The following is a 20779-nucleotide window of genomic DNA, read 5'->3' as shown; positions in this document are numbered from 1 at the left end:
TTGTAATAACAAGAAACTGGAAATAATCTAGATTTTCCTCAACAGAAGAAAGGATAAAGAAAATGTGGTACATTTACACAATGGAATATTATCCAGCTATTAAAAACAGTGGCAACATGAAATTTGCAGGCCAATGAATGGAATTAGAAAAGATCATTCTGATTAACCCAAATCCAGAAAGAGAAACATGGTATGTACTCACTTATAAGGAGATATTAGCAGTAAAGTAAAGGATAACCATGCTACAATCCACAGACACAAAAGAAGGTAAGTAGCAAGGAGGGTTCAAGAGGGAGGGAGGCACTTGAATTTCACTGAGAGGTGGAAATAAAATAAATATTGTGGGTAGAGTATGGGGAGGGTAATTCTAAAGAATAGGAATCAGATGGGAACAGGAAAGACCAGGTCAGGAGGACAAAGAGAAAACTCGGAGAGACAACTGGAATCTGAGAGCATCTCTGGGGACAAAATAGAAACCCAGGTCAATGGAAACCCCCAGGAATCTGTGAGAGTCACCTTATCTAAGTTATAGCAATGGGGGATATAGAGCCTCAACTGCCATCCCCTATAATTAGGCAAGACCTCAAATGGATGGATTTGAGGTCCCAAATCCATCCAAAACAAAACTTTCAACCTACAATTTTTCCTATGTACAAGATGCGCAGGAGTAAAAATGGAGCAGAAATCAAGGGAAATGGCTAACCAAGGACTGGTCCAGCTTGAGACCCATGCAATGAGAGGGAGCCCACCTCTAACACCATTAATGATATTCTGCTATGTTTGAAGACAGAAACTTAGCCTGTCACCAGAAAGGCTTCCCTAAGCAACTGATGGAAACAGATGTAGAGACCCAGAGCCAAACATTAGGCAGAGGTTGGGGAATCCTTCAAAAGAGGGGAGGAAGAATTGTAGGAGCCAGAGAGCTCAAGATCACCACAAGAAAACCTAAACACTACAAAAATCACCTAACCTGTCCCCCATAGAGGCCCACAGAGACTGAACTACCAGCATAGAGCATGCATGGGACTGAGCTAGGGCCTTTGCACATATGTAACAGCTGTGCAGCTTTATCTTCCTGTGGAACTAATAACAGCTGGAGCAGTGGCCATCTCTGACTTGATTGCCTGCCTTTGGCACCCTTTCTGCCTACTGGGTTGCCTCTTCTAGCCTTAATAAGAAAAGATGTGCCTTGTCTTACTTTAATTTGATATTCCAAAGCTGCTTGATATCCATGGGATGCCTCCCCTTTTCTGACAAGAAGGAGAAAAAGTGAATGGGAGTAGGGAGAAAGAGAAGAGGGAGAGAAAACCTTGATAGTCATGTAAACAAATTAATTTATTATTAAGAAAAATATCCTTCATTCACAGTGTCTCAGGCAGCCCTGCCCAAACTCACTGACTTTCACTCCCACTAATGATACCCAGGAAATCAGGGTCTCCTCTTGGAATTCTTTGTCTCACTAGTGAAAAAAATTAAAAATAAACTCAAACAGAAGGTTAAAAACAGTTTTATTTGAATGTAGAAGAAAAAAGCCCAGGAGAAGCAGGTTCTGCCAAGAGGAGGAAGATGAGGAAGAGGAAGACAGAAAGCAAAGCCATTTGAGTTAAGACAGCAAGGATGCTAGCCACATGGTATGGATCAGGACTTTATAGATCAAGTAAGGAAACCCAAAGAAGCAGAGAAAGAACACCTAAACTCTGGATAGTAACTGAAAGAAAAAGGCAGAGCGAAGAAATAAGGTGTGCTGACCTAGCTGAACTTCATGGCAGCTAGTAGGAATACAGAATTCGGAGGAGGTAAAGTACAGTGTCTCAGTGAAGAACTAATTATCTTTAAAGTTTAAGGTGAGCCTGCCTTCCTAAGGATGGCCATAATTGGCTAGGCTAGCTGGATTCACTCTTAAAAAGGAGAATGTGGCAGGTCTTCACTGGGGTTGGGGATGGAGGAGCGGGGTGGGGTGGGGTGGGAGGGATTCTATTGTTTTGGCAAAACTTTCCCTTGATGGGCCCTCTGTACTACTCTAACACTGGGATCAGGCCCTTGCTGAGCCCAGTCATTACACTGAAATCTATTCTGCTTGTCTTATCCTTATTACAACTTCTTACAGGAGAAAAAAGGTTGGCTCAAAACTGGTCAAAACTGAAGGAGGTAAGGTGACATGTTCTTGGTAACCAGGTATATTGGAAGCAGACTCATTAGGAGCCACCCCCACATTCTAGATTCCTGAACTATATGCTATGCACCTGAATTTGCAGAGGATATTGATGTTGAGGACATTGTTAATCCCTCCATGCCATGCTGACACATTGCACTTTTGAATATGTCAAAGAGCCATGCCAAGCAGGTGTGGCTATAAATGAGAACACACAAAAGCTAACAATGTTTCTTGCCAATCTTTTCCACACTGAAGAAGGAACTGAGGACTTACACAAATTGGACAGGTGCCTACCACTAGACTTACCCCAAATCTTGCATGAGAGAGATCTGGGTATTTTCATGTTACATTTGAGGCTTTAAATTACAGTAAAATATAATTAATTTCAAAGATCACAATATGAAAGTATTTAACATGGAAGAATTTGTTTCTTGAGCTATCAACAAACACCTTCATAATAATATATTTCAAGTCAGTGATGGACACTGACTTGGAACCTTAGGCCCCAGAGCCAAACTAATGTTCCCCAAATCTTCCTTGCACAGAAGGCTGGTATATGACCAAAATAAATATTGAATGAAGAGAACTCAGTGCCAACATTAATTCAGGCCATTCCATTCTTGACACTTGCCTTGTAATAAAGCATCCTCTAGAGGAATGCCTCTTTTGTTTCCCTCCTCCTGCAGTCCCTCCCGCTTCTTGCTCTTATCCATTGCCTTTTCCTTTCTCTCTCTACGCCTTTTGTTTAAATTGTGATACTCTTCTCCCATGAAGCTTAACTTGCTGGTTCACTGTGTTGCCTAGTTATATATCAACATGACAGAAGTCAGAATCACCTGGGACTCTGGACTGAGAAAATGCCTCCAGACTGTTTGATTGTAGGCAAGTTACTAGGGTATTTCTTTTTGATTAGTGTTTGAGATTGGTGGGCTCAGCCCACTGCAGAGTGAAGTCTCTCGTGGGAAGGTAGATATCATATATTTTGAATATGTTTGACCCAGGGAGTGGCACTATTTGGAGGTGTGTCACTGTGGGCATGAGTTTAAGACTTATTCTAGCTACCTGGAAGTTCTGCTAGCAACCTTCAGACGAAGATGTAGAACTCTCATGGAGCTCTCATGGAGCTCTTCCTGCAACATGCTTGCCTGAACTTCCATGTTCCTGCCTTGATGATGCTGGACTGAACCTCTGAATTGGTAAACCAGACCCAATTAAATGCTATCTTTTACAAGACTTGCCTTGGTCATGGTGTCTGTTCACAGCAGTAAAACCCTGAGACAATAGGCCTGAGTTGTATTATAAAAGAATGTTTAACAAGTCATGGAGAGCAACCCAATAAACAGCATTCCTCCATGGCCTTCACTTCAGTTCCCGACCTTGAGTTCCTGCCCTGACTTCCATCAGTGATTGAGTGTGATCTGAGGCTTGTAAGTTGAAATAAACCTTTCCGTCCCCAGACTGCTTTTGGTAAAGTGTTTTATCATAGCAGTAGAACACCTAAGTGACAGGCATACCTTCCATAAGGGCCATCAACTGTTTCCACACTACTAAACACATAATAACAGATTGAAACTGAAAATCAGAGCAAGGTCTAAGACAAGATACTCATGTTCTTGAAAAAAGAGATACTTGTCCCTTTGTGAGTTCATAAACTTTGTAAAAATGATTAAAGCTGGTCACAGAGATACATACCTCTTCCCAGCTACTTAGGAGGCTGAAGAATGGGTTCAAGGCCAGCCTGGCTAACATAGCAAGACTGTTTCAAAAGAACTATTTTCACTGTTTAATCAATTGGGATGCTCACCAACCCTACTAGGGAGTAGGGAATGAAAAGAAAAAAATCACAAAATCTATCTAAACAGTTGCTGTTTAACAAAAATGACTTCTGCTATGCTCCATTAATAGAGTTTAGAAATGTTTTCCACAAATGCCAGTCTTCCAACTAGAGCACAGAAAATCAGTCCCACTGCTCTCTTCCAAAAATAGTTTTAGATTTGTTTGCCTATAGGTGACCTCAGGAAGGAAGGTGAGGTGGTCAGGAGAGGTAAGAATGAGAACAGGTGAAGGAGCAAGAGAAGAGAGAAGGAATACATTGATTGATAGCTGTTTTTCTTTAGAAGAAAAAATGTTTTCTCAAACTCTTGAGATCTAGTATCCTTTAAATATTCAACATGCCTAAGCATTTGATATCTGGAAAAGGGATTTGGGAACTTACTGTCCTGCATGTTTAGCATATTCCCTTAATCTTACTTAATCAGACAACTCAGAGTCAAGCCACCACTACTGCCACAAGAGCATCCTGGGCTCTCAGATTCAATGATGTGACTTGCTGACAAATACCTCTTTTTGTTTGGGGCCCTGGGCAGCTTGCATGCTCCAACTGGGATTGCTCTCTGGAATCAGGCCACTCTGAATGGCTGTGGGATCTTGTAAACAGGTATGCCAGCAGCTGGTGGTCTGATAAAGAACAGACAAACCATTCCAGAAGCTCATGAAGAATTTTTCCTGCTCTAGAGGAGGATGGTTAGCCACATGAAATTCTGGAAGGTCCCTTTTTGAAAGACCTGAGAATGTCTGCTTCAGGCATGGCTTGACTGATGACTAATAGTCATCAAATAGTAAGTCCATATGCTTGCTTTCAAGCAGGAAAATAAGGGCTACACATAAGCATGTTTAACAGTGTATGTGCTTTGTGGGAGTAAGAGTTTTAAGGCTCCTGGGATGCTGTGAGAGCCTCAGACAATCTATGCCATTCAACAGATAAAGAGATAAAGAACATGTGGTACATATATACAGTGGAATATACAAAGAAGAAAATTCTGTCATTTACAGTATAGACGAAAAGGGTCCTGTATGATCTAATATCTCTGTATTATAGCCATGACCAAAGTGTCTATACAAGCAAGTACAAAATTGCCCTAGGGTACCATCTAAACAAAGTCACACAAGACAGCAGGAGAAAAGTATGAGTGGACTTTATAACTTTTATGAGTGTATTTTAGCTTGACTTTGCCCAAAATACCTGACAGAAGCAATTTATGAAATGAAAGATTTGTCTTGGCTCACAGTTCTAGAGTCTGAAGTTCATGACACAGCAGAATACAAGCTGCCAGGAGCACAGGGCTAAAGTTCCTTACATGACTATAGAACAAGAAACAGAAATATTGGAACTGGAATCAGATGTAGCCCACCCCTAATGACAGACTTCTACCAGATGGGCCACATCAAAAAGTTCCACAGTCTCCTAACTCGTGTTGTCAACTGGGAAACAATTGTGAAACATGAGCCTGTGCAGTGGAGAGAACATGTCAGACTTAAACTGTAATGATGAGAATCTCACAATCAAAACTTCTAAGCACAAAGAATTATTAATTATGAATGATGAGTAAACAGAAACAGCAAATCCCCCAAAATTGAAATAATAAAAAATTGCATGTCATAAGTTATAAAATTCTTAGGTTATTAAAAAGATAATGAATTCCTATAAGAAAGATAACTCATTTGAAAGGAAAATGGACAGCTTAGAAAAAGTTTTTTAAAAAAATCAGTGAAGAAACAATAGTTATCAGAATGAATTATTTTAATAAGTAGAATATTGTTATTAATAAACTTAATAGTAATGTATTACTGGTTTACATCTCACATTAGGCATAAGTGAAGAAGGAATGTGTATTTGAGGAAGTCAGACTTAAAGGGGAATGACATAAACGCTGTACTGAGTAATACAAGATGCTGTGCAAAGCCACTTACAACATCTACCATCTACTATCTACCTATCTACCATCTACCTATTTCTTAGTCTACCTAACTTCCAGTCTACCTATTTCCCAGTCTACTTATGTCCCAATCTACCTATTTACCACCTATCTACCTATTATCTACATATCTACCATCTACCTACCTACTGTCTAGCTATTTTCCATCTACCTATCTATCAAGAGAACACAAATCCTCACATCTTATTACTCACACAATACTGATTTATTTGGTAAAACATTATTACAAGTAGAAAACAGCAAGGATTTTTTTAACTGTCCAGTGTAAAATTATTGCCCAAATAACATAGTTCTGTCTGACAAAATAGGAACAGAAATAGTTTTCAGAACTTTACCTCTTTCCTTCCCAGTCCTCTGTACAGAAAATGGATGGGGTACAAGTGGTGAAGCTGATATATGCAGAATAGAAAGCTGAGAGGCCATCAGTCTATGAAAAAAAGCTAAATAAGTAAATAATCTTTCTTATTTATTCAAGTCATGCTAAGTTTTGTTTTCTACATGATCTGGCTGCATGTCATGTCTTTGGTTGATAAGCTATATAAGAAGACTAAAAAGCAGAAGACAAAAGCAGAGTGAGATAGTATTTTAAATAGGAAGTCCCTAAGAAACTTCCAAATCAAATGAAAACACTCAAAGAATCTCACCATCTCGACCAGAAAGTTTAAAAATAATTCTGTTCAAGGAAACACTCAAAACAGTAATGGGAGAGAGGAAGTCATAAAATTAGCCACAGAGAAAACATGGTCAGATTAAAAGCAGGATTCCTCAACTGAAGGAGGTCAGAGACAATAAAATAATTTCTTAGTGTTGAGAGGAAATCATTGCTGAAAAAAGATTACACTTAACTAACTATTGTTTTAAAGGAAGAGAAAGACTTTCAGATACAGAATTTGTCAGTCACAGACCTACAGTAAAATATGTTCAGAAAAATGTGGTCACAAAGGTGGTCAGGAGAAAGGGTAAAGGAAGCACAGAGATACCATGGAGCATGTACATAACCCTGAGCAGCAAATTTGTTAAGGGTCCAGGGCCATCTTATAATAATGTTTAGGGAAGGTGTGAAATATTGTTAGGTGCTCATTTTTTATTATTTATTTATTTATTTATTTTTAGCAAAGCTAGACTCTATAATTTTACACGCAGATCTCCAAGCCTTTCTTCGGTTCATTTTCTATTAAGCCCACATTTCCTACCAAATTCTTTGGAAATCCCTGATAATTTTTTTACATGATTTTACTTTACAATTTCAGAAAAGAAAGCATTTGATTAGTTTGCATAGAGTGATAAGTTATTGGTTTAAATGCCTACATGATCCCATCTGTCTACCAAATGTCACTTCCTCTTAAACGTTGCCATTACCAGCATTTCACCTCATTCTGTCAAGGTCCTTTCATTTCCCCATCACTGATATGGAAATGAGGGCAAGGAAGAGCCACTCCACTGAAGCTGGTGTCCAGTTAGTACCCAGTTCACTAGGACCACTATTGTCACCACAAAAATTAAAGGAGAGTATTTGATGGTACACAATAATCTAACAAGCTATTCAGTTCTTTTGTTAGATATTATTTCTTCATGTTAATGTTTACTTTATAGAATTTTTCTTAAACAAATCATTCAATTTCAATCATTCAATATTTAAAATTCCTCCTAAGCTTTCAAAAATTGATCCTCTTCTCTTATTTTTAACAACAAATGTTGAAGTAAGGAAGAACTATTCTGTTCTTGTAGTTGATTTCCTTTTGTCTAATTATTGATGAAGATACCTATTGATTTCACTGATATTTGTCAGAAAATTCTCAAACTGAAACCTATACCAACTCCAGCAACTCTACACAGAATTTGATATTCCTATCATCAAGTTTGTTCTTACTTCTAGGTTAGAGATTGTGAATTATTGAATCCATTAGACCCTTTGAATTCTTTGCCATATTCTAGGAGTTAACAAAATATTTTCAGGAGAAACACACACACCAGCAGCAGCAGCAGCAGCAGCAGCAGCAGCAGTAGCAGCAACAACAACAACAACAACAACAACAACAACAACAACAACAACAACAAGATGAAGACATTCCCTTCCTGTCCAACACAGCATGGGAACAGAACCTATTCCTCAATGCACTAGCCCCTAGTGGTCACATTCCTTCTCAAGTGTGGTTGATGAGGTGGTCTGGGAAACATTCTGACTGGGAGGGATCGAATTGCTGAAAGGCATGCAAAAAGGAATGTGGTTTTCAAAAGGTTTCCAGCAAGTACACAGGAATAGGGCTCTTGAAAGAGCCTGGATCTGGAGCTTCCCTTCCGAAAAACACTTCCAATCTCCACAGAGCCAAGTATAATAACAGTCCTGACATTATTATTACGAAGGGGAAAAAATCATTCATGCAGACTTAATGCTGTAATTTGGATATTTATAAGCCATACCCACTTTGCAACCTTACAGTTAGTTCTTGATCCAAAATGAAGCCCGCAGAAAAGCAGGGCCATGAGTCAAAGCCATAGGGCGGTTAAGGTCCAGCTTCTGAGGGTATCAGACAAGGGTAGCTATTTTTTAAGTGTTTTGAGGTAATTTTTCAAAACTTGGCCTCTTTTCATATATATATATATATATATATATATATATATTATATATATATATATATATCATCGTATTTCACAAAATTTTCCATTTTGACCACAAGATAGAGTTCCAGACATGGGCAAAGAGCCGCTGTAACCAGAGCTCATGGTTAGGGGAACTTAATACAATAATCATGTGTTTGGGACAAGGTTTTGCAACTGCAGCTCTTTCTCCTTCTCCTCCTCTTCCTCCTCCCCGCTTCTTTAAGAAAATCTGCTTTGCTCAGAAGGAGCCAGTGGCTCCCATTATTTCCCATGGCCTCCCATTAAACATGAGTGTCATCAGTTATACTTGAACTGATTTCCAGAGTGGTCACATCCTGAATGCTACATTAACAGATTCCACCCCCATACACAATGACATCCTACATGGCGACAGCATGATTGTTTAAAAAAATGTAATAAAATATATATAATATAAAACATCATTTTAGCCATTACTAAGTACATGTTTCAGTGGCATTCAATCCATTTGAATTACTGTACAGCCAACCATCATTTCACTATCTTGAAAGCTACTAAAACCTTCTCCCCATTAAACACAAAGCCCTTAGTTCCCTCTTCCTCTGGTCCCAGGCAATCACCATTCTCTTTCTTCTGCCTATAATTCTCCTTTTGTAGATATTTCACGTAAGTGGCATCATGTAACATTAGGATGTTTGCATCTGGAGTGTTCTGTCAGCCTTACAGCTCCATGTTCACACGCGGTGTTGTACGTATCTGAATTTATTTCGTAGTCTATTTCCTAATTATCCTAATTCTATTCTAAAGTAATATTCTATTTTGTTTATTCATCCACCCACTATCTAGACACTTACATTGTTTCCATCATTTGCTATCGTAATGATTATATGAAAATTTTGTACAAATATCTGTGTCACAGAAAGGAATAATGGCTCATGTGGTTATTCTGTGTGTACTTTCTTGAGTAACTTCCATATTCTTTCCACTGCATTTGTATTATTATACTTCCCCACCAACCACCACCAGCATTCCATTTCCATATCCCCACTAATGCATATCATTTCTGGGCTGGTTTTCTTTTTTCTTATTTTAATTTTATTTTAAGATTTGTGTGTGTGTGTGTGTGTGTGTGTGTGTTTGTGTGCGCGCGCGCATGTGCATGTGTATGTGTATGTGTACAAACTAGTTTGTGTGAATACTGGCACACATGTGGAAGTCAGAGGACAATATCAGGTCTTTGCCATCTCCCTTGAATGGGAATAGATCTCTTGTTACTTGCTGCTGAGCTGTGTACAGACTAGCTGGCTGGGAATTCTCCAGTCTCTATCATAGGAGACAAGCACTATGATTCATAAGATATGATGCCAGGTTTGATAGGTTTGGGGCAAGGAACTCAAACTAAAATTCTCACACTTATGTAGCAAGTACAGAGCTTCTGATGTGTTCCAATAATGAGTGTTTTTCACACATACATTGGCTATAAAGTAATTATCTCAAATCTTTTGCCTGTTTTAAAATTAAGCATTTGTTATTATAGAATTATTTTCTCTTGGTTGACTGTGATTTTGGTGTGAAATCAAGGAATTATCATCCAATCCAACCATGAAGTTTCCCTCATCTTTTCTAACAAAGTATGTTTTAGTTTTAGTTCCTGAGTTTGGCTCTTTGGTGTGTTTCACTTAACTTTCAATATGATGTAGAGTATAACATGTTTCTCTTGTGCACACAGGGTCCATTTTCCTAGCTCTCTTTTTAAGCACAGTGCCTTTCATATTTTGAATGCTCTTGATACCTTTATGCCTTGTTAAGAATATTTTGACCCCTTGTTTGAGGATTTATCTCTGCATTCTCTGTATTCTGTTTGTTCTCGTGTCTGTCTGTGCACCAGTACCACACAGCTTTATAGTAAGCTTTGAAATCAGTAAGTATGACTGATTCCGACCTGTACATTTTGAAGGTTGTTTTGTTGACTTATGGTTATTTTCCTAATGCAGTTTTGTTTCTTGAAAATATCATTGATATTTTGATTAATGTTGCACTGAGTATACATGTGATTTTGACTATAATTCACTATTTTTATGTTAGCTATAGATTAAATTAACACTCTTTCAATCTTTGACTGTGGGACACACTTTTCTTTGTTTCTGACTTAAATGTGTTTTTACAATATTCATGTTTCCAGTGGATAGATTTTTGGTTAAACTTATTGCAAAGTATTTTATTTTTGCCATTACTGTAAATTCTATTATTTTCTTCATTTCCCCTTCAACTTCTTTACTGTTACTGTTTATAAATGTAGTTTAATTTTTATCAAGGTAACTTCTTTTAAGTATAAAAAAAGTATGTATCACCTTTCATTAATCAGAAGCAAAATCACTTTATTTGTGGGTGTCTGTATATTTATTTCCTTGGAGGTGTAATGATAGAATTGTTGGAGACCAAAGAACTGAAGAAAGGTAAAAGAACCATCTTACATAAGTCAGTCTGAACCAGGCATATCGGCACTTGCTTGTAATTCCAGAACTTGGGAGGCATAGCCAGGATAGTTAGAACTTCAAGTCATCCTCAGATTCATAGTGAGTTTGGGGGTACTTCGCACTAAGTAAGACTGATGGCACCTGCATCACCAGTGTGTGAATATTGGGCGTAGGTTTGCGGGACTGAAAGAAAACATATACCCGGGTCACCCGTTTTCAGAGAGTGCCACCAAGGCTTTACTGAGATCTCCTTATATACCCTTATATATCCTTATATGCCACAGGTTGTCTAGAATGACTCCAGTTTTAAGCCAACTTTCTGTTACCAATGTCACAAATTTTTAACCATACCCAATAACTCAAAAGCCAGTAAACTATAACCAAGACATGTAGAGTGTATTATACATTTAAAACTAATCAGAAACAAAAAATGAAGTGACTACACGTATCTTTAATATTTGGATCAAACACCATTTTTATCTTTTCTAACTGTGATTTTAAGAGAAGCACTTTGTCACCTATTGAATCCAGTAATCACAGTCAAAGAATTTCCTAAGAGAAACAGCCATCAGTTCCATTACCATAGAAGCTGTGAAGCTCCTGGAGCCTTTAGGATCCGCTAGTGTAAACATTTGGCCAGCCCACTGGGGAACTTCCCCAGTGGACTTAGGCTCCAAACTACAGATGCAGGGCTCCAAAAGCCAATTGAAACTGCTTTTTACTTATTTGTTCCTTTCTTGAAAGGAGTTAAAGCTACATCAAAGGGAGAATCAACCAGCATTTAAAGTTTTAACCATTTTTTTCTTTTAAACATGAAACACAAAACACTCAAGCAACGAGAAGCAAAACCCATAAATTGACATACATGGACAGCTTGGCGCACCAAGAACAGACAATAGATATACAGGGGGAAAAACTAGATGGTGTCCCACCAAAGGGACCCAGATATCCTACCTAAAGGACCCAGAACCAGAAAGAAGCACTTCTCTAATACCAGCAAGGAGACAGGACTGTCTCCTGCCGTCCTTCTGTCCCTAGGAGGGCTCTTAAAAAGCTTAAGTTCATTTTCCTTCTCTCACCAAAGCATCTGTGGAGAGTCCAGGAGGACTGTTTTTCTCAACCCCATTTTCTCTCTTGTCTAGGGTGTAAACTGTCTCTAGTCAGGATCCAAAGACTAAAAGCATCTATGATAATTGACTTTGCTCCTCTAGATTTTAGCATAACACTAAAAGATTACATACACAAAAATATTTTACCATTATTACCTTGTCCCTTTTAACCTATTTCCAATCTGGAATATTAAAACCGCCATTAGCTATAAACCAAGGACTGACTTGTTCTATAGTTTTAACAAAATCTTGGGCTGTCTTTACCATAATACCAGTACCTTGTTGTTTGAGTAAACTTACAAGCTGATCTAGGACCAATACCAAGGAACTTGTGGTTCCCATAGGTAAGACAAAACCTTTGTAGTGCTACTTACTTTCAGTTTTGCCCCGTGGTCACTGCTAGTCCCCAATACGTTCCTCTTCCTTGTGGGCCGACATCTTGGAACGATCCTGTCAGGTTGTCCTCTCTTTCCCGATCTGGGTGGAACCTCCAGATGACAGCGCCTGTGCCGCCAGTGTGTGAATATCCGGCGTAGGTCTGCGGGATTGAAAGAAAACACCTACACGGGTCACCTGTTTTCAGAGAGTGCCACCAAGGCTTTACTGAGATCTCCTTGTATACCCGAGGCAAAAGCCATCGAAAAACAACAAGGCAGGTGAAAATTACCAACCAGGAAAACAGGAAAAGTCTGTGTGGTGGAAAGTCCCGAGCCCAATCAGGGGCATAAACAACTTCTTAACAACAATAAGCTGGAAGGCTTGGTAGGGAGCAAGGGTGCCATGGAAAAATCCCGGCCCCAAATCAGGGGCTAAGAGCAGCTACCAAAGGTGTAAACAACTTCTTGCTATAGCAGGCTAAAAGGCTCAGTGAGGGGGAAGGGAGACACCCCAAGGTAGGGCCCAACATAAGATCATGTTTCAAGGGGTAGAGACAGACAAATTGTCTCTGGTTGAAGAAATAACCATGAATAGTTCCTTTCACTTAGTAGAGCAAATGCTGCACCTTGAACTTTGTGTAGAGGCTTCTGTAAAGCACCAAGCTCATCCATAAGCTTCTATTCTGAAAAGACAAATGAAAATCTACAAACAACTGTGGAGAACATAGGACATGGGGCCAAGAGATGTCTCAATGGTTTAGTGCACTGCTTGCTCTTCCAGAGAAGCCTGATATGATTCTTAGCACCCACATGGCAGCTCAGAACAATATTTTAACTCCAGTTCCAAGGGGATCTGATGCCCTCCTGTGGCCATAACGGGTACTGCACACAGGTGGTACACAGAAATTCACACACATATAATAAAAATAAATCTCAAAAGAAAAAAAAGCTTCAGCAAAGTAGAATAGTAGAATAGGTTGTCTAGTAGTCTATACTATGATACAACAAAGTAAAATGAAAAACTGGAGTATAACTGAGAACAAGGAAGTAGTACTAGTCAAAGTTCAAGAGAAGATGGAGAAAACTCACAAATGGTCATGTAAGAATTAATAAGGAAGCAAAACTCCTTGAGCAGGTTGGGTTCAGATGCTATTTGTAACACAAAGGTGACTGTTTATGATCTCTATATTTCACTCTAGGGGATGTGGTCTATCCTCAGGAGACATGTTCTTTGTAAATACCTACAACTCTGTAGAAACGTCAGTTCTCTAGCAAGCTTATAGCTTTATTATCTATGTTAGGATAAATGGAAAGTCTGCTGGTCTGAAATGAGCAAGCATTATTAATGGGGACCATGTACCTGTCAAACATGTAACATGAATTACCAATAAGAAATATAGATTAAATGGCACTCCTGAACTCAAAATCTTGTTAGAAGGGTATGTCGTTAGCCGAGTGCTAGGCATAGACCCCTATTCCAGAATATTGAGTCCAATAAGAACTATAGCAAAAGGACCAGGTAATGTTTGACAAAGGTACAAAGAATATTTAATGAAGGAAGATGGTCATCTTACCAAATGAAGTTGAAACTGACATTCAAATAAACTTCCATGTTATCTCAACATAACCTCATAGTTTATGCAAAATTAACCTTGGAATATATAACAGCTTGCAAAAAAGTTTTTCAAAAGCTCCTGGAGAAAAGCATAAAAGAGGACCCTTATGCCCTCAGCAAAGTAATGAGTTCTTAAACATGTCACATGGGACTGGAGAGATGGCTCAGTGGTTAAGAGCACTGACTCTGACTGTTCTTCTAGAGATCCTGAGTTCAATTCCCAGCAACCACATGATGGCTCACAACCATCTGTAATAGGGATTAGATGCCTCTTCTGGTGGATCTGAAAGACAGCTACAGCGGACTCATATAAATAAAAGAAATCTTTTAAAAAAAAAGTCACATGAAATAAAATGAGAGGAGCTGAAGAGAAAACACAGCGGTTAGGACCACATACTGCTCATACAAAGGACCAACGTCAGCCCGCAGCACCCATGTCTGGTAGCTTACATCACAACTGCAGTTACAGGGGATCTGACACCTTCTCCTGGATTTTGCTGGTACCTACTTCATGTGCACATGCACACACATAGATACATGCACACACATACTTTTAATGATAAAAATAAATCCTAACAACCATAGATTGATTTGATCAAAATTAATATACTTTACTCAGCAGAAGTTACTAGCAAAAGAGTTAAAAAGACAAGCTACAAACTGGGAAACATTTGCCAACCTTATGTTAGGTAAGTAGTTTTCACAGTGTAGTATAAAAAAACAAAAGGGCCCAATTTTTAAAAAAGAAACAATATTTCTATTAATTCTTTGAGAATTTAATATACTGCATTTTAATTGTATTCACATTCCTCCTCTGACTACTCCCAGATTATCTCCTTATCAGCCATCTTTTCAAAGACTGGCCAGTTGAATGCCTCTGTGGTAACTCACCTTTGGCACAAAGAAGCTTCTTTCTGATGAAGGTTGACCAGTGCACTGAACTATGGGTATAACAATCAGGAGTCATTTCAATACTATGCCCATTTAGCAGAATAATAGTATTAGAAGCTCTCTTAGGGCCTATGACCTGTATAGCCACAAGTTCTTGGCCTAATCAACAGTGACAGGTTGCCAGCTAACGGAACAAGCCTTGGACTCAAACAAAAAAATGGCTGATTATTCCCATAACACTTACGTCACCTCTGTAGCAGTGGGCTGAACTCGTCAAGATAGCCATTATTAGCTAGCAGGGTTTATAGTTGGTTGAGAATGTTGACTTCTTTCCCCCTCTTATAGTATTTCTAAAACCCTTCAGCACTAAGAAAGACAGTCATCAGGACAGATGAGTTTTTATATGAATACCAGCTTGATAGCTTCATGTTCTGTGACTCAGATGTGTGGTGTTTTCAGCAACAGAGTCTTACTGTAAGTTCTAGAATGTAACCAAGAGTACTAGCATAGCCTAAGACATGTCTGACCTACAAAAATAGGAAAAGGAGGCAGAAAGACTGTAAGAACCAGAAGGAATGGAGGATACCAAGGAAGCAGAGCTCTATAAATCATGAGTAAAGCTCATATGAATTCAGAAAGGCTAAACCAGCACACACAGGTCTGCATTAGGTTCTTTGTGTTTAAATTAGTGTGCTTCCTGTATAGGGTTTTTATGTGATCCCTGAGTATGCAAATGAATAGATATCTGATTCTTGTATCTTTTCTTAGATTTATTTTTCCCTGTGGGTTCATCCTTGTCCAACCTCAGTGTAACAGCTTTTGTTCTATTTTATGTTAAAAAAATGAGTGGATGAATGGATGAATGTAAACCTAGTTACTCAGGTAAAGATCAACAACTTACTAATTTACCTTTCTTATCTGCTGGGAGACTGAGAATCATTTACTCCAATACAATGATAGTGGGTATATCTGGGGTAGGCCTTATATTCAGGAGTAGGTGACCAATACAGTTGTGGGTTTTTTGTGGTTTTTGTTGTTGTTTGTTTTGCTTTTGTTTATTTGTGGTGTGTGTGTGTGTGTGTGTGTGTGTGTGTGTGTGTGTATGTGTGTGTATTTGGTTCTAGTTTGGTGTGTTGTGTTATTTGATTTTATTCTTTTTGGTTTCTTTGCTGTTGTATTGGGCTTTTAATAATGCAAAATCCACAGCCACCACTCTTAATAACCCCATAGCCTCTACCTCAATACCATACACTTTCCACTGTTCCCTTGTTGTGTTCTGGCTACTGTCATAAAGGGATATTTTCAGGGGACTATATTTCTTATGTTTGGCTTGTGATACTAAGGACAATAAAGAATTCAGTGGGAAGTGGTATGACCATTTGAATGTTTTGAGCACCTACTGTGTGCTGTTGTTCCTGCAGTAGACACAATCCCAGTGTGGTATTGACTAATTGTCTCGGAGCCCCAAGCACTAATCTAGTGTGAGAACAAAACACCCTCAGTGACAGAGGGTAGAAACTAGATCTCCTTGGTTCCAAAGTATTTCCAAATACATCGGGTCAAAACCAGGAGGCTCTGGCTACTAGTTTTTTTTTTTTTTTATTAACTTGAGTATTTCTTATATACATTTCAAGTGTTATTCCCTTTCCCGGTTTCCGGGAGAACATCCCCCTCCCCCCTCCCCTTCCTTATGGGTGTTCCCCTCCCAACCCTCCCCCCATTGCCGCCCTCCCCCCATAGACTAGTTCACTGGGGGTTCAGTCTTAGCAGGACCCAGGGCTTCCCCTTCCACTGGTGCTCTTACTAGGATATTCATTGCTACCTATGGGGTCAGAGTCCAGGGTCAGTCCATGTATAGTCTATAGGTAGTGGCTTAGTCCCTGGAAGCTCTGGTTGCTTGGCATTGTTGTACTTTTGGGGTCTCGAGCCCCTTCAAGCTCTTCCAGTTCTTTCTCTGATTCCTTCAATAGGGGACCTATTCTCAGTTCAGTGGTTTGCTGCTGGCATTCGCCTCTGTATTTGCTGTATTCTAGCTGTGTCTCTCAGGAGCGATCTACATCCGGCTCCTGTCGGTCTGCACTTCTTTCCTTCATCCATCTTGTCTAATTGGGTGGCTGTATATGTATGGGCCACATGTGGGGCAGGCTCTAAATGGGTGTTCCTTAAGTCTCTGTTTTAATCTTTGCCTCTCCCTTCCCTGCCAAGGGTATTCTTTTTCCTCATTTAAAGAAGGAGTGAAGCATTCACATTTTGATCATCTGTCTTGAGTTTCGTTTGTTCTAGGGATCTAGGGTAATTCAAGCATTTGGGCTAATAGCCACTTATCAATGAGTGCATACCATGTATGTCTTTCTGTGATTGGGTTAGCTCACTCAGGATGATATTTTCCAGTTCCAACCATTTGCCTACGAATTTCATAAACTCGTTGTTTTTGATAGCTGAGTAATATTCCATTGTGTAGATGTACCACATTTTCTGTATCCATTCCTCTGTTGAAGGGCATCTGGGTTCTTTCCAGCTTCTGGCTATTATAAATAAGGCTGCTATGAACATAGTGGAGCACGTGTCTCTTTTATATGTTGAGGCATCTTTTGGGTATATGCCCAAGAGAGGTATAGCTGGATCCTCAGGCAGTTGAATGTCCAATTTTCTGAGGAACCTCCAGACTGATTTCCAGAATGGTTTTACCAGTCTGCAATCCCACCAACAATGGAGGAGTGTTCCTCTTTCTCCACATCCTCGCCAGCATCTGCTGTCACCTGAGTTTTTGATCTTAGCCAATCGCACTGGTGTGAGGTGAAATCTCAGGGTTGTTTTGATTTGCATTTCCCTTATGACTAAAGATGTTGAACATTTCTTTAGGTGTTTCTCAGCCATTCGGCATTCCTCAGCTGTGAATTCTTTGTTTAGCTCTGAACCCCATTTTTTAATAGGGTTATTTGTTTCCCTTCGGTCTAACTTCTTGAGTTCTTTGTATATTTTGGATATAAGGCCTCTATCTGTTGTAGGATTGGTAAAGATCTTTTCCCAATCTGTTGGTTGCCGTTTTGTCCTAACCACAGTGTCCTTTGCCTTACAGAAGCTTTGCAGTTTTATGAGATCCCATTTGTCGATTCTTGATCTTAGAGCATAAGCCATTGGTGTTTTGTTCAGGAAATTTTTTCCAGTGCCCATGTGTTCCAGATGTTTCCCTAGTTTTTCTTCTATTAGTTTGAGTGTGTCTGGTTTGATGTGGAGGTCCTTGATCCACTTGGACTTAAGCTTTGTACAGGGTGATAAGCATGGATCGATCTGCATTCTTCTACATGTTGCCCTCCAGTTGAACCAGCACCATTTGCTGAAAATGCTATCTTTTTTCCATTGGATGGTTTTGGCTCCTTTGTCAAAAATCAAGTGACCATAGGTGTGTGGGTTCATTTCTGCGTCTTCAATTCTATTCCATTGGTCTATCTGTCTGTCCCTGTACCAATACCATGCAGTTTTTATCACTATTGCTCTGTAATACTGCTTGAGTTCAGGGATAGTGATTCCCCCTGAAGTCCTTTTATTGTTGAGGATAGCTTTAGCTATCCTGGGTTTTTTGTTATTCCAGATGAATTTGCATATTGTTCTGTCTAACTCTTTGAAGAATTAGATTGGTATTTTGATGGGGATTGCATTGAATCTGTAGATTGCTTTTGGTAAAATGGCCATTTTTACTATATTAATCCTGCCAATCCATGAGCATGGGAGATCTTTCCATCTTCTGAGGTCTTCTTCAATTTCTTTCCTCAGTGTCTTGAAGTTCTTATTGTACAGATCTTTTACTTGCTTGGTTAAAGTCACACCGAGGTACTTTATATTATTTGGGTCTATTATGAAGGGTGTCGTTTCCCTAATTTTTTTCTCGGCTTGTTTCTCTTTTGTATAGAGGAAGGCAACTGATTTATTTGAGTTAATTTTATACCCAGCCACTTTGCTGAAGTTGTTTATCAGCTTTAGTAGTTCTCTGGTGGAACTTTTGGGATCACTTAAATATACTATCATGTCATCTGCAAATAGTGATATTTTGACCTCTTCTTTTCCGATCTGTATCCCTTTGATCTCCTTTTGTTGTCTGATTGCTCTGGCTAGAACTTCAAGAACTATATTGAATAAGTAGGGAGAGAGTGGGCAGCCTTGTCTAGTCCCTGATTTTAGTGGGATTGCTTCAAGTTTCTCTCCATTTAGTTTAATGTTAGCAACTGGTTTGCTGTATATGGCTTTTACTATGTTTAGGTATGGGCCTTGAATTCCTATTCTTTCCAGGACTTTTATCATGAAGGGGTGTTGAATTTTGTCAAATGCTTTCTCAGCATCTAATGAAATGATCATGTGGTTCTGTTCTTTCAGTTTGTTTATATAATGGATCACGTTGATGGTTTTCCGTATATTAAACCATCCCTGCATGCCTGGGATGAAGCCTACTTGATCATGGTGGATGATTGTTTTGATGTGCTCTTGAATTCGGTTTGCCAGAATTTTATTGAGTATTTTTGCGTCGATATTCATAAGGGAAATTGGTCTGAAGTTCTCTTTCTTTGTTGTGTCTTTGTGTGGTTTAGGTATAAGAGTAATTGTGGCTTCGTAGAAGGAATTCAGTAGGGCTCCATCTGTTTCAATTTTGTGGAATAGTTTGGATAATATTGGTATGAGGTCTTCTATGAAGGTTTGATAGAATTCTGCACTAAACCTGTCTGGACCTGGGCTCTTTTTGGTTGGGAGACCTTTAATGACTGCTTCTATTTCCTAGGAGTTATGGGGTTGTTTAACTGGTTTATCTGTTCCTGATTTAACTTCGATACCTGGTATCTGTCTAGGAAATTGTCCATTGCCTGAAGATTTTCAAATTTTGTTGAATATAGGTTTTTATAGTAAGATCTGATGATTTTTTGAATTTCCTCTGAATCTGTAGTTATGTCTCCCTTTTCATTTCTGATTTTGTTAATTTGGACACACTCTCTGTGTCCTCTCGTTAGTCTGGCTAAGGGTTTATCTATCTTGTTGATTTTCTCAAAGAACCAACTTTTGGTTCTGTTGATTCTTTCTATGGTCCTTTTTGTTTCTACTTGGTTGATTTCAGCTCTGAGTTTGATTATTTCCTGCCTTCTACTCCTCCTGGGTGTATTTGCTTCTTTTTGTTCTAGAGCTTTTAGGTGTGCTGTCAAGCTGCTGACATATGCTCTTTCCTGTTTCTTTCTGCAGGCACTCAGCGCTATGAGTTTTCCTCTTAGCACAGCTTTCATTGTGTCCCATAAGTTTGAGTATGTTGTATCTTCATTTTCATTAAATTCTAAAAAGTTTTTAATTTCTTTCTTTATTTCTTCCTTGACCAGGTTATCATTGAGTAGAGCATTGTTCAATTTCCACGTATATGTGGGCATTCTTCCCTTATTGTTATTGAAGACCAGTTTTAGGCCGTGGTGGTCCGATAGCACGCATGGGATTATTTCTATCTTTCTGTACCTGTTGAGGCCCGTTTTTTGACCAATTATATGGTCAATTTTGGAGAAAGTACCATGAGGAGCTGAGAAGAAGGTATATCCTTTTGCTTTAGGATAGAATGTTCTATAAGTATCCGTTAAGTCCATTTGGCTCATGACTTCTCTTAGTCTGTCGACATCACTGTTTAATTTCTTTTTCCATGATCTGTCCATTGATGAGAGTGGTGTGTTGAAATCTCCCACTATTATTGTGTGAGGTGCAATGTGTGCTTTGAGCTTTAGTAAGGTTTCTTTTACGTATGTAGGTGCCCTTGTATTTGGGGCATAGATATTTAGG

At 39.0% G+C, this 20779-nt stretch overlaps 1 protein-coding gene across 4 annotated transcripts in view; it reads right to left on the bottom strand.

Moving 5' to 3' along the window:
• The window catches only part of LOC148002717 (uncharacterized), a 61448-nt gene that overhangs the window by 6150 nt on the left and 34519 nt on the right, over positions 1–20779 (bottom strand). For 2 of the 4 annotated variants that reach the window (XR_015633211.1, XR_015633209.1), the window contains one exon: positions 12472–12635. Coding sequence is in view for 2 of the 4 variants with exons in the window: in XM_087577246.1 (XP_087433372.1) it covers positions 12474–12635 (162 nt within the window). In the remaining 2 variants the exon portion in view is untranslated. Of the gene's footprint in view, positions 1–10870; positions 11172–12471; positions 12636–20779 lie in introns of those variants that run through there. The other 2 variants (XM_087577246.1, XM_087577247.1) reach the window with 2 other exon arrangements.

Source organism: Rattus norvegicus, chromosome 11 (assembly GCF_021556685.1).
Source record: "Rattus norvegicus strain SHRSP/BbbUtx chromosome 11, alternate assembly SHRSP_T2T, whole genome shotgun sequence".
In the NCBI taxonomy this organism is placed as follows: Eukaryota; Metazoa; Chordata; class Mammalia; order Rodentia; family Muridae; genus Rattus; species Rattus norvegicus.
The sequence above is the reverse complement of the archived record's forward strand: the minus strand, read 5'-3'. Positions and strand labels throughout refer to the sequence as shown.